Source organism: Peromyscus californicus, unplaced genomic scaffold (assembly GCF_007827085.1).
Source record: "Peromyscus californicus insignis strain IS unplaced genomic scaffold, ASM782708v3 Scaffold_12__1_contigs__length_115047231, whole genome shotgun sequence".
Taxonomy (NCBI): domain Eukaryota; kingdom Metazoa; phylum Chordata; class Mammalia; order Rodentia; family Cricetidae; genus Peromyscus; species Peromyscus californicus.
Window position 1 is genome coordinate 28,558,819 of NW_026294413.1, and position 15,191 is coordinate 28,574,009.

General features: G+C 34.0%; 1 protein-coding gene across 1 annotated transcript in view; it reads left to right on the forward strand.

The window, feature by feature from the left end:
- Positions 1–15,191, forward strand: part of Klhl1 (kelch like family member 1) — a 335,255-nt gene that overhangs the window by 178,716 nt on the left and 141,348 nt on the right. Inside the window, exon 5 of the mRNA XM_052732608.1 lies at positions 4,347–4,559. Coding sequence (XP_052588568.1) covers positions 4,347–4,559 — 213 coding nt within the window. The remainder of the gene's footprint in view (positions 1–4,346; positions 4,560–15,191) is intronic.

The window sequence follows — 15,191 nt, forward strand, 5'->3', positions numbered from 1 at the left end:
CTCAGGCTTGGCAGCCATTCATTTTACCTGTGGAGCCACCCCTATAGCTCAAGACTTACTTGCATTCTGCTCAACCTAATGTTATTACTAATGTCCGGCTAGTACTTTATGTTGCATAGAATATGATTAATTAAAAAGAAAAAAATATCATGAGAACCAAGCAATAGTAGAGTTAAAAGATAGGGAATTCAACCTTTGAAATTACTTATATGGTAAAATCAGAAAATATAAAACAAAATACTATTTGGAAAATTCCGGGTATTTAGAAGATGGGAATATTCATTTTTCATATATTGCTTGGGTGGATCTTGCATATGCCAGGCCAGCACTCTACACTGAAGCACTTCCCCAGAATCATTTTTGTAATTTCTATACTTTTGTCTGTGACATTTTACATTCGATGCCCAAATATTTCCCTGTGTTAAGTATTTACACTCTTATTTAAAATGAGTTTGTGCATATGTATTTGTGTTGTTTGGTTGGTTGTCTTTGACACTGAGAAATTGTCAAACTCTTAGGATTAATCTACTCAAACACCTAACTTACAGTTCAATTTCATATTTATTTCCACACTATTTCTGAGACCTTTGTCAATCAAAGTGACATATCAGTTCATACATATCTTATAGTAGGTCCTTATTGCACACTGTCACTTGGCCAACACTTCACATCATATCATATGCCACGTTCTAGTTTAAAATCTTACCACACTTTCTGAGCTCATTTGCTTATGACCACTTCCAGATAGCGATCTTTGGAAATAAAATGAAGAATGTTTTATTTAAAATACAGCTTTCCTGTTCCATAACAATTATTCAGCAGCATAAACTCTTAAAAAAAGTATTTTACAAATTGTAGATGGACCAAGACTTTAGAAATATCTCATGATTTTCAGAGGTAATATAGTGTTGATTAAATTCTACAATATAAGGAAACTAGTTTAACTCTGTAAAATTTCATGATAAACCAAACATGTTTGCTTAAAACATTCCAGAAACTCTATTGCAATTATAATAGGAATACTGGGAAAAACAACATTTAACGGAGACTTGGTAAGGAAGAGAGTGGAAAAAAGAGAATTTTAGACCTTGTCAATATGTAAATGCTTAGGTAATAAGCAATACATTGTGGGTGTATGACATGCTGCAATAACGATAGCCAGGTTCTAATGCCCACCTAAGTCATGGCAGTTTTTAACATCAGCACCCCCAGTTTACAAAGAACTTAGTAGGATTTACAAAGATACAAAGTTATGATTTTTAACTGAATTAGGACCAGGTCTATGAGGGGAAGAAAAAAACAGACTTTGTATAGTGATATTAAATGAAACTATTGCCAGAGCTGTCTGAAAAGAAATCAAACGATAAAAGGCTATAGCCTTCTTGCCAGATGGAATTCAATCTGACTCCAAGTTTCCTGGAGGGTAAATAAAAAGAGAAATCTGATCAATTTCATAATTTACAACATCCATGATAAAGGAAAACCAATTTACTCAGGAGAAGTGCAATTATTCTTGCTACTAAAACCTGTAAGAAATTTCCCCAAGGGTCATCATAAAGAGGACACTATAAAATATAATGAAATATGCCTTGAACAAAATCTTTATGACAGGCACCACTAAGTGTTTCACACAGTGATTTTTATTGTATTCTTTACTTTATACCTACAGTGTAACTGTACAGTTTTGGGTATAGTTTAATAATGGCCGACATGTTTGAGTAAAAGACAAAGCAAATTGAACAAAATATCTTTCCAGTTTCCTCAAATTTGTGTTTTTCTTTCTTGATCTCTTTGGAGAAATCTGGTAGCATTTAGGTTCATAATAATTATAATGCAATAAGTAGTTACAGATATCTATAAAATACCATATATTCCTAGAAGAAACACAGGATTAGAATAATTTCCAAGGGGAAAAAAAAACCTGAATTGGCTCTTCTGCAATGGCTATTACAGATATATTAATATATTGATAACTTGTATTTGTACATAATTTCTGTGTATAAGTGGTTATTGCCTGAAAGAAGCTGGGGACACTTCCATTCCAGAGGTATAATTGCTTCAACAGCCAGAGTTGTTCTTGTAAAATGAATATGACTTGAACTCAAGGTGAACATTTTGGGCTTTCTACAAGGAAAGTAGATAGCACAAAGATTCTATTTTGGATTTTAAAGATGCTTTAGCTCACATTGATGGAGTATATTGTGTAGTTATTTTGTTAGATAAAACTTGCTGCATTGTAGACCATGGTGGATCAAATCTCTCTTTTATGCTACGTCTTCCCATGACACAGAAAACAAGGGGATGTGATGAAGACATTTTCTCAGTTCTTATGCATGGACCAATTCCTTCTTGCCTTTGCTTTTGATGTAGAGGGGACAACTTGTCTGTAGTTGTAGTCTGTAGGACAGATCATCAAAAAGGTACATTCTAACTGGCAGGAGACATGGTTGCTAAGGTCCAGCTTCAGTGTCCTTGATCTCCTTGTGTCTCGCTTCACTTTTGATACAGCTCAAAATCTGCTCATGGATATTTGTAAGTTATTTTGTTGCATTTAATATTGAGCTTTTACTTTGAAGACTGAGCCTGGGTTTTTACAATAGTTTGGCGGGCAACATAAATAAGAAAATGCTTTGGCTGTGTTCTTTGACTCTGTTCCCAAAGCTCTATCCCTCGTGTTCACCTTCTATTGCACAAGCCTACCAAAACCCAGAGTGCAGTTTGGCAACTGCTGTGGGAGGTCTTAAGGTACCAAGGGCTGTGAGAAACTAGTGGGATGTTAACTATACAATTGATGAATAGTTGGCTTGAGGAACAAGAAATGAAAGGTAGATTTGAATTTATTTATTTATTTACTTACTTACTTACTTATACCTTGTGACAGGGTCTCATGCAACCAAGACTAGTCTCATACTCACTGTGTAGCTGGCGTTGGTGCTGACTTCTTAATTTTCTAGGTTTCATCAACTAAATATTGGAACTGCAGATACGTACCACAACTACTGGCTTCTTGTGTTAAATCTTGATTCATAACAGGAACAAAGGAAACAAAGTTAATGAATATCATTTAAAATACTAGAGTGAGTAAATTATGATATGTTAAATAATATGACAGAAGAAAGAGTGGGTCATTTATCAACTGCAATGCAAGCAAGGGAGGAAATTAATTACAATTAGAAGACATCACACTGTAGAAACTAAAAGTTTAAGGAGTCCTTAAAAAAGAAACCTTGAAGATGCCACACACATTTAAAACCATGTTGGCCTCATTATAGAAGATTTAACTCAGAAGCTCAAGGAGACACAGAGAGATTAATTGCAAGAAAATAAAAGCTAGATGAAAATAAATAGGAATTAAAATTAAATCATGATTAAGCCAAGTTTGATGGCTACTGAGACCCAGAAAGTCAATTTTCTTCAGGAATGGAGATCTCGAAAGGTTACCTATGCTTCAGTAGATGGAAGGCAGGTCAGAAAGAGGTGTATTTGATCAAAACACATTATAATCATTTACAATTTCTAAAACAACAACAGATAGTTCATATTTCCACCCTTAATTTTATTTAATCTTTTCAAGGCATTTCTTTAATTTCTTAGATTTCAATATAATTGTCAAATAATTGTTTAAAATAAAGCATCTAAGATCATTGGTTAGGGATTGCTCTTTGAAATTACTATATTAACTCCAAGGCCAAATTTTGCTCTGTGTATATGACACTCAATATATTTGTAACTTGAATTAAATCAATGACTAATTTTACCATAAATAATAATTTAAAAACCTAATCAACAGCAACAGCAACCTATTAAGCCAAAGAAATTATCATGAGAGGAGGTAATTGTGAGAGAAAGAGGTGGGTAGAGCTCATATGATTTTGTAACTTCTGTGGTTTCTCAGCTGTCTTTTTTCTCCTTTCAAATAAACAACAAAGCTGCCTTGTTTGGTATTCCTCCCTGTAATTTTATTGCCATTTTCTGATTTGTGTATGTGTATTCAAACCTTTGAAGGTATAAAATGTTATTCTTTTTATATTTGCTAATTCTTACATAGCAGTACACTTGAAACTTGAACATTTAATCACTGAGTACATTCTTCCTGCATAACAAAGCTGTGCATTATAATCCTCCAGTTATTACAAGATCTCTGCTGTCTCAGATACATTTACACTTCAATTACAATTACAATGCTTTCTTCTTAACAACTTCTTGTTTCTGAAGGATGAGTCTCAAGGATTATGTTATAATGAGAACAAAGGTTATTGGCTGCTTTTCACATTTTTTCTCTGAAATGCTCTGCCAGCCACAAAGGAATGAAACAGAATTTATGCCAAGCTCTTTTCTCCCCACAGGAAAACATAATGGAAGTAATCAGAAATCAAGAGTTTTTACTCCTTCCAGCTGAAGAGCTCCATAAACTACTGGCCAGTGATGATGTAAATGTTCCTGATGAAGAGACCATCTTCCATGCACTAATGATGTGGGTCAAGTATGACATGCAGCGGAGATGCAGCGACCTAAGTATGCTCCTTGCTTTCATAAGATTACCACTGCTTCCACCACAGGTAATTTTGTGTCTTGCTATTTCGATGTGTACACTATACTAAAACTTCCTGTATTATAAGCCAACATTACAACATAGTTTTAAATAATTTTCAGCATTCTAGGATTGTAATGAGGAGCCATATTCAAATTAAGAAAGAAGGCATAAAAATTATGAGGGAAGGACCATGGATCTAAATCTTATCTTAGCTACACATAGATTCATGCATGCTTTTATCATTATAAGACACTTTTATTTTGATACAGTTTTCACATGATAAAGTAAAATTGTACTGTATACACAAAAGGTTTGTGAAATCAATTAAATAACAAATGTACATGTATTACAGTGTGTATTATCTATTTTCTGTTTATCATCTACTTGTGTGTGCTCTCTATAAAATTTAAGACCTTCATAACAAGAGGGAAACCATGACTGGTACTGGAAACCTAGTCAACTGCTTAGAGCAAGTGAAGTCATGGATCTTGGAGGAGACCCTTCAACCACCACTTTCCTAAACCAGCATAACTCCTAACGGCATTCTAAATATTTGTTCGTATACTCTCCTTCAATTTGATCTATGATGCAATCAGGTGATAATTCCTTAGACAAAAAAGATATATATTCTTCATGGTTTTTAAGGTCAATTGAATGACATTACAAAATTTGTAGTGGGATCCAATATAATCTTAAGTTGTAGAAACTTATAAGACTACTTATTAATTCAAATTATGGAATTTTTGTTCACTACAGGTAAGGAAACAGAAAAATAGAATTACCACTCCACTTGATTGATGAGGACAAAGGACAAAGGGCAGAAAACAATAAGAATTTCTATAAGTTGGCATTACCTTGTGATAAATTCTAATTCACCAATTTTTGGCTAGAAATAGCAAAAATATTCTCTTAACTTTTCTCTTATTAGAACGTCATCTGTGAGACTCAGTATTTTAAAAACTCCAAGCCACAGAGTGGAAGGCATCACAACCCTTTGAGTTAGATTTCATGGAGAAAAATCACTAGTTGTACCTGACCTCCCTATGATACATTGTCACAGCTTTGTAACATTACAAGACTTAACTATATACGCCATACTTAACCTAGTATAATTTCTGTGATTGTCAAAAGGAAAATTCAAAATGCGTTAGATCCCTAAAATATGTGAAATCATATGTGCAAATACACTACCAAAAGATACTAAAGGCTTTACCATCCATTCATCACATTGATTTAGATCCAAACCATCATAGAAAAAATCAGGAAGAGTGCAAGATAACTAGTTAAAATATAGGGAAAAATAAGGAACTATGAACACACAATATGAACTCACAAGTATGAATTCCACAGTGAGTGGAAATTTTTGGTAGATTTTAAGATTGGAAAATTTAAAAAAATATTCCTATACCAAAAATTGGAAATTTATTGAAGTTTTCGAAACTAATTACTGTCTTTTATTTGACTATTGATAGTAACTAAGAATTAAAATCAGGATTGATTGATTTATGGATGCTTCCACTCAACAGATTATAAGAGCTTGAGTTGACATAAAGCTTTTTAAAGAAAAAGAGACACATATGTAGGCAAGCCATGAAAATATTGTTCTAGATTTTCCCAGTCATATACTTTTACTAGGAGTTCTCAAGGACAGTATTCCCAGTAATGGCTATAAAAGCCAATGATGAAAATTAACCAATGATAGGTTGAAGGACATTAACCAGTGACAAATGATAGACCAATTTGTTATCTTTTTCTTTTATCAAGCCATTGATAAACACCTATTTTCACTATTTGTTGAAATGTGGGGATCTTGAAGGTAAACTTGTATTTAAAATTTATCAGCAATATACTGGGCATTCTGGGTCTTTCTTGTAATTCCAGTATTTATAAGACTGAGACAAAAAAATATTTCTTCACTGACTTACTACCTAATTTTTAGGCTACCCCATCTATAATATGATATTATTTATTGGAGAAGAGGGTCAACATACTAGAGAAGTTTATGAATGTGATTATGGTAGGATACTGTATTCTCCTAGCATGTGATTTCTCCCTAGCTTTCTAGCCTACTCTACTGTCATCAGAAATCGATAAAACTTTCTTACAAGATGTCTTATTTAAATTGATATATCAGAGAAGAGAAGAAATGGATCTTTTATCATATTTTTTGTTCTCTGAATTACACATTACACATGGATTTATATTTTACTTTTCACTTTTTTCTATTTTGTGTATACACATGAGAGCATGTGTTTATATTCATCCATATACTACAGCATGAGTGCAGAGGTCAAAGTTGGTTCTCTCTTCCCACACTGTCAGTTCAGGGAAACTAACACAGGTTGCATGCTCAGTGACAAATGCCTGTACTTCCTGAGCTATATACATATCTTGAGCTTATATCATTTTGTTATTCACAGATTTCTCCTACTTAGTGAAGCTGTATTTATTCATAATGAGAAATAAAGACTTTTTATTTACTGTTGTTGCCTAAATTCTTTCAATTATTATCAGTCCTGATATGCATAAACATATCATGTGTCTGTTTTCTATTCCTCACCTTTCAAATTAGAGAAATGTGCTAATAATTCAAGTATTCTTTCTAGCAAAAAATGTTTAGGACAGAATAGAACAATCTAGATATAAGAAAAACTTAGCATTAAATTACTGAAGTAAATGACTACCATGGCATTAAAATACTTCACATAACATGTTTCTAATAATGAAAACACAAATACTAATTTTCAATACATGGTGAAGAGAGAGAAAAGAGTTCAATGGGGTGAAGTTTTTAAAAATCACACACCTAGTAGGATACCTAGATTCACCAAAACTCTGAAACAGACCTATAAGTAAGTCCTTGGTTCTCTAACATGGAAGACTAGAACAACTTTTTTGAATCTAACAGTTTGAGCGCCCTTCTAGAGAGAACTGCATTAGTATCTTCCATATTTCTACATAGTGTGTATTGATTTTATGTTTGAGAAAAGAGTATACTAAGGATGAGCATGCTATCTACCTCCTACTCAGGCCTAGAGCTCAGGTGATTCTGAGAGTATATGATGATGGTCCAGTGCTTCTTCCACCAGAGGGAACATGAGATGTGAAGACATGAGTTAGCTCCATTTTTAACCATGTTCAAATTTGAAAAAGATACTTCTATGCTATCTATGATTTCATGCTCCGTATGAGTTTACAAAGTTTCATAAGAATCTCAGGCCTATTTTTTATGCTAATACAATGGTCTGAATGCATTAGTTTTCTCTAGAAATTATGTATAGTGGTTTGTAAATGATTCTAGCCCAAAAGTTAATTATTCCTGATTATATTTCATGTTCATTTAAACTGTAATATGAGATTTTAATTAATTAGGAATTATTTTATTTATTTCGTGTGTTTCTACCTTAAGAATTATAGACCTACAGAATTTCAAATACAGAATGTTAGGTGATTGAGATAAACTAGGCAATATAATTTAAAACTATTTTAATGATGACATAGAAGAAAGTTGTTTGGATCACATAGCAAAAATTTGAGAAGTATGAACAATGCTAGCCTTAAAATACTAGGTAATACTGAAACAATGGTAATTTCAATAATAAAGTTCTCTTTACTTGTTTCTATCACATTTTAACTTTTGTTTTTGCTCTCTTAACCCATAGACACACACACACACACACACACACACACACACACACACACACACACACACACTACACACACACATATGCCTACAGGCACACATAATTATCATATAATATGTATATTGTATATAAATGTGGTTGTAAGATCTGTATAGCTTGCATAATTTTAAAGTATATAATTATACAATGTTGAAAATATTAAATGAGAAAGCTTGCATTTTATAAGTAAATTGGAATTTAACGTACTTGAATGAATTGTTTAGAATTTGGTGTTACTTAGCCGGGCAGTGGTGGCACACGCCTTTAATCCCAGCACTCGGGAGGCAGAGGCAGGCGGATCTCTGTGAGTTTGAGGCCAGCCTGGGATACCAAGTGAGTTCCAGGAAAGGCGCAAAGCTACACAGAGAAACCCTGTCTTGAAAAACCAAAAAAAAAAAAAAAAGAATTTGGTGTTACTTGAAATAGTTATGTTATATCAAAATAGCTAGTATGGGTAAGTGGCAGAATAGCATTTGAACGATTAAAAATAAGCTGCTTCCAATATTGGTATAGGGGAAAAACCAAGGTAATAGAAAAAAATAAGATATTTGAAAAGCAATTTATTATGAATACAAATAAATATGAAGAAAAATGTATGTTTCAGTAAAAGATAAATCACTCAACCTTGTGGTTACTTCTGTGATTAAGTAAATCAAGTGCCTTAAAAATTCTATGCAGTGCTCATAAGGGCTCAAAAGACTGGAGGCAATCACAGACACTGTACGAGTCTGAGCTAGGTCCTCTACATATAGGTTGTTTACCTTGGTGTTCTTGGGGGACTCTTACCTATAGGAATGAGCTGTCTCTAACTCTTTTGCCTGCCCTTGGGCCCCATTTACTCCTAGTGGATTGGCTTGTCCATCCTTGATATGAGGGTCTGTGCCTCGTCTTATGCTGTGTTAGTTTGATATTCCTAGGAGGCTGACTGTTTTCTGAAGGGAGAAAGAAGAGGAAAGGATCTTGGGGAGAGGTTGAGAGGGAATAGAAGTGGATGGAGGGGAAATTGTGCTTAGGATGTAATGTATGAAAGAAGAATAAATTAAAAAATAATAAAACAATTGCAAGATAAAAAAGCAGTCACACAGTGTACTTGGTGGCATAATCTGTAATCATAGAAAATGAGACTGAAACCAACAAGGGCTACAGAGTAAACACTATTTCAAATCAAAGTATAACACACACACACAGAGACACACACACACACACACACACACACACACACATACACACACACATACATGCACATGCACACACACTAATAAAATCATTTACATATATTTCACAAATAAAGAAAGATTAATTGCCTGGGCAGTGGTGGCGCACGCCTTTAATCCTAGCACAAGGGAGGCAGAGCTAGGCAGACCTCTGTGAGTTTGAGTTTGAGGCCAGCCTGGTCTACAAAGCGAGTTCCAGGAAAAGCACAGAGCTACACAGAGAAATCCTGTCTCGAAAAACCAAAAAAAAAAAAAAAAAAAAAAAAAAAAAAAGATTAATAGAAGACTGATTAGTGACAAAAATGGTTTAGTTATACTAACAATATTCTTCTATATTCATTAGACAATTGGCCATAAAACAGAAAATATTTTCTTATATTCTATGTTTTCAAGTTTTTGTATTGCTAAGTGTATTGGATGTTTCTGTATTTAGTCAGTTTTTATGTGCACAAAAGAAAATCCATTCTGATATTCTTTATTAATTATGAATGAACCCATGCCATTATGAAGTATGTTATGATAATTTGGCATGGAGAATATAATGAGAATGCAAGCTTCCTGGAGACAATATGGCTTTTGAACAAGAACAATAATAGACTAAATAAGTTTCAGAAGCCAAAAAAGACATAGAAGGTCTCCAAAACTGCAATGTCTATTTTATGTGATGTGAAAATGCAATAGCTTATATTGAAATAAATTCAATTATTTTACTGAACAATAAGAAAGATCATAAGAAATGGCAGAATGAAAGAAACAGATAATTGCGTTATCTTTTGAGAAAGAATACATTGGTTGCAAATAAGTTAACAGTTGCATAGAGCTGTTTTCATTATTTTCTTGAATACACTAAAGTTTAAAGTTTTAACAAAATTACAAGAATATGGAAATTTAAGGCATTTTGCTGAATATATGATTATGAGACGAGGAGAACTCTCTCTTTTATTTTTGTATTATAATCTTTTCTAAAATAAAATGAATGATCAGTTCAGTTTGTAATTAAAAAGTATACCTTGATATCCTGGAACAATTTTTTCAACTGATTTTATTTGCTTTCATAGAACACAACTTTACAATATGCACAAAAATATGCATTCATGCCATGTACATTTAAAAGTTCAAATAGCGCTGGAAGCCTAGGTCATGGCCCAGCACCACCCCACACTCCCAAGGTCTTTACTTTGACTCTCAGTATCATGCAAGCATTGAAACATATGTACAGAGGCTCATTTTAGAGAAGACTTTGATTAGTGGCTTGAAAATGAGGTTCTAGGGTCTAGAGAGGTAGCTTGCTGATTAAAGACCATTACTCTTTCAGAGGACCTGGATTCATATTCGAGCAACCACATGAAGTAAAAATCCTAAGGAAATACCAAGAAAGTGACAAAGAGCAAAAACAAAACAAAACAAAAAAACAACAACAACAAAAAAAGCAGAATTCACAAATTGTAAGGGAAGACACACAGAGTAAGTTCCACACATGCAATTTATGTTTTCTTTAATTTTACCTTCAAAGGGTAACTATACACATCTTTTGTTTTGTTTTGTTTTTGTTTTTTTGAGACAGGGTTTCTCTGTGTAGCTTTGCACCTTTTCCTGGATCTCTCTCTGTAGACTAGGCTGGCCTCAAACTCACAAAGATCCACCTGCCTCTGCCTCCCGGGTGCTGGAATTAAAGCCATGTGCCACCACCGCCAGGCTATTAACCACATCTTTATCTGCAGTCACTGTCTAATGTATTTTACATCTTATTTTTTTACAAATGGAAATGAAACACATGATTTTCAAAATTAGGACCTAAATAATCTCAATGACATCTTTCAAGGATTCTCAGCATTTTTTGGTTTTGTTTTTCATAATTGATTAATTACCAGTGCTAAGGCTTTCTAATTACTGAGGTTGCAATGCCTCAGACCCTATCACCAGTTCCTGCATAGAGAATAGCATTTATTTCTGTTTCTGAATGCTATATTCAAGCCACCCAAAAATTCTGAGTTTTGATCTCTGCTTCTAAGATTTCTTAAGGATAGGTGATTATGTCCATTTAACTACTAAAACTTCAACTCTTCCACCATTAACCATCTGGAATTTCGTGCACCCAAAATGGGGTATTTCAACCTCCTAAGACTTTTATTTTCACCTGGACTACAGAGTGAGTTCCAGGAAAGGCGCAAAGCTACACAGAGAAACCCTGTCTCGAAAAAACAACAACAACAAAAAAGACTTTTATTTTCATTCTGTTAAAGATCCAACCAATCTAGTTTCTCATGTATAAATCTCAGAATTCTCCCAATTCTCCTGGCATGTTACTGAGTCCTCCGTCACTTCAGGAGTCTGTTTTGCTCTACCATACAACCCATTATAAATGTGATTCCTTGGTTTTGCTTTCTTGCCACCCTTTCTTGGGACACATCATGACCCTTTTCCCATTGCACAAAGCAAAGGCCTTTACATATTAGTGTTTGATCCTACTACATCTTAAACAACCAAGACTTTCTGCAGATAAATCTGAAAGAAAGTTCATGCTGCTAATCAATTGATCTCAAGTTTAATAGAGACTAAAAGTCTTACATAATTACCCCAAGCTTACTCATTGATTTAATTTTTCTCCAATTCTCAATTTTTTCTACTTGCACTGAAATTTTTGAGTATGTGGAAAATACAGAAGTATTCTTCCTATATTCCATTGATACCAGCTACCATAGTCAAATGACAAAGTGCAAAGGCCACACTTGTATCAAGTGTCAATATAAAGGCAAAATGGAAAAGGGAACACATATATATACATATTGATAAAATGAAAATTAATGATGAAAAAGATGCCATGGATTTGAAGGATAGCAAGGAGTGGTAGGAAAAACGTTCATTTTGAGGAATTTCATGAGGTAATATGATCCTAACTTGATGTGATTTACATAGCACACAGATTTATCAACATTTTTCTAATGTCTAAGGCTATAACAGGAAATTTACTCCAAAATTTGTGGAAAAAAAACCAGAGTCTATCTCTAGTACCATTACAAATAAATTTTAAAACCTGACTATGTTAAAAAATACATTTTTATAGTGTAGTAAATCAGCAAAACAAAATTCAGTCCAGGAAATGCAAATTAACTTAAAAGTTAAATTGTATAATAAGCATTTCTGTGCATATTAAAATATTATAGATAGCACTTAGCAACAGGCCACACAGTGCAAGACCAATTACTTTTTTCAATTAAACTTTAAAGGGAATTTAATATTTAATCATATATATTGTGCAGGGTATGATTAAATTAAAATAAGATACAATCTTTTTTTTTAGAAATCTAAGAGAAATGGGGAAACATTTGTCATGAGCCAAAGTCCATTAGAGTGCTCTGTTAGCATTCTGGAAAGATGAATTGTTTCTTAAAATGACTTTGTATATGCGCATATACATGCATGTATATTTGTGAGCATGTGAATGTGTGTGATGCACTATATGTATATTTGTCAGTACAAGTGTATGCATGTGTGTGAAATACAGAGGTTGACTTTAGGTATTTACCTCCATTTTTCTCTACCTTACTTATTGGGACAGGGTCTCTCACTGAATTTGGAGTTCAACAACTGCCCCTTTGCTGGTCAGTGAACTCTAGGGACCTCATTTCTATGCCTCTCCCTTTGTAGTGTTACAGATGGCAGGATCATACCATTTATTTTCACATGGGTGTTGAATATCAAAATGTGGTCTTCAAATTGTGCTGCAAACACTTTGCTGACTGAAGCATTTCTGCAGCCTACAAAATTAACATAAATAAATGACCAGAAAATGCCTCTGCATGGGGCAGAGTTATCATTATATATTCAGTAAGAAATAAAGCTTAAGCATGGGCATACATGCAGATTTAATTATCAACAGGGAATGTTTGCAATAAAAGAAAATTTTCTGTAACAAGTTTAAATAAGGAAGGTTTAAAAAAAAATACTAACTCGAAAGAACACAGAAGCAGCCCTATACCATGATGGAAAGCAGTTGCTTCCATCCCAACCCCAGGGTTCATATCCAGGCTTCCTGGAAACAGGAACAGCTAATGTTAAATATGGGACACTAGCCACAGAGTGGAAAGGGCAGGTGACAGAAAGCCACACAGATGGCAGGGACCTGGAGAGAGGGTACACCTAAGTGAGGCAACAAAACCTTGAAGGATGGACCAGTATCTCCCACTGACAGAATTTCCAATAGAATCTGTTGGCAAAAGACATGTTTAAATGTGTTACATTCACTTTCTTTCTTAGATAGTCAGTTGGTCAGTGTTTCAAGAACTTAGCCTGGAAAACATATGTAGTCCAGGCTGATCTGAAGCTTATGAAATTCCTTCCTCAGCATATTCCTTTCATTATAGTCCCTAGTGTATTGAATGTTCACAACCTAATGACAGCAGTGTTCTCATTTATATAAACTAAACTGGGTATCAAAAGAGCAAGAACATTAGTGAGTATCAAAAGAGTTAGGAATGCACCATTTTATTATAACTAAATGGACAATGGTTACAGGTGGCCCAAATAAAAGATGTTATTTAAAGACTAATCAAAAAGTAAAACATTTATTTATAACTTTGCCATATTTTAAAATTTTTACTGCATAAATGTTGTCAAATAAAAATTTCTTAAAATAAAAATAAGTGTTATTCATGAGACATAAAAGAAAAAGTGGAGATCACTTAGAGAAGAAAGGAACTATGAAGAGATAAAGGGGATGGGAAGGACAGTGGTGGGGGAGAAGAGGTAGAGAAAATTAAAATGTCTTAGGCCAATGGAAATATCATAAGGAAAACCAGTGTTTTATATGCTAACAAAAATAATAAAACATATTGCAGATAATAATCCATAAAGGAAAAAATATGTGATTGCATTTTCTAATATATACTCATTTAGTGATTCCTATATATAGACATCAATTTTGTACTTCAGTTCTGAAATAGTAGAGGATATCTCCACGTGATTAATTTGAAATTAATAACAATAACTCCAGATTTGCTATTATCAGATTGCAGTTGACATATAAAGAGTGGAAACAGATTCAAATTTATAACTTCAGGTTAATAAAACACTAAAATATTTGAAACAGATTTTGAAATGCTCATTCTTTCTCTCTCTCTTTTTAGAAATCCTTCTCTCATATATTATATCTTCACTAAAGTTTCCCCTCTCTTCACTCTTCCCTGTCTCCTCTCCTCCAGATCCACTCTTCCTCCATTTCCCCTCAGTAAAGAGCAGGCCTCCAGGGATATCAATTGAACACATCGTAAAAAATGTTACAATAAGACTAGGCACAAACACTCATATCAAAACTGGACTAGGTAATGCAGTAGGAAAAAAAGGGTCCTAAGACCTGCAAATGAGTCAGGGACTGTCTTAGTTAGGGTTTGGCTACTGTAACAAGGAAAACCATTAATTGGGGTGGCTCCCTTACACTTCCAGAGGTTCAGTCCCTTATCATCATGGTGGGTGCATGGTGGAATAAATGCAGAGATGGTGCTGGATCCATCTTGATATGCAGGCCAGAGGAAATTGACTGACACACTGGGTGTTATCCTGAACAGAGGAAACCTCAAAGCCCACCCCCACAGTGACACACTTTCTCCAACCAGGCCATACCCACTCCAACAAAGCCACAACTCCTAATAGTTCCACTCCCTATGAGATTGCGCAGAACAATGATATTCAAACTACCATAGAAACACTCCCCATTCTCACAGTTAGGAGTCCCACAAGAACACCAAGCTACACAATGATAAT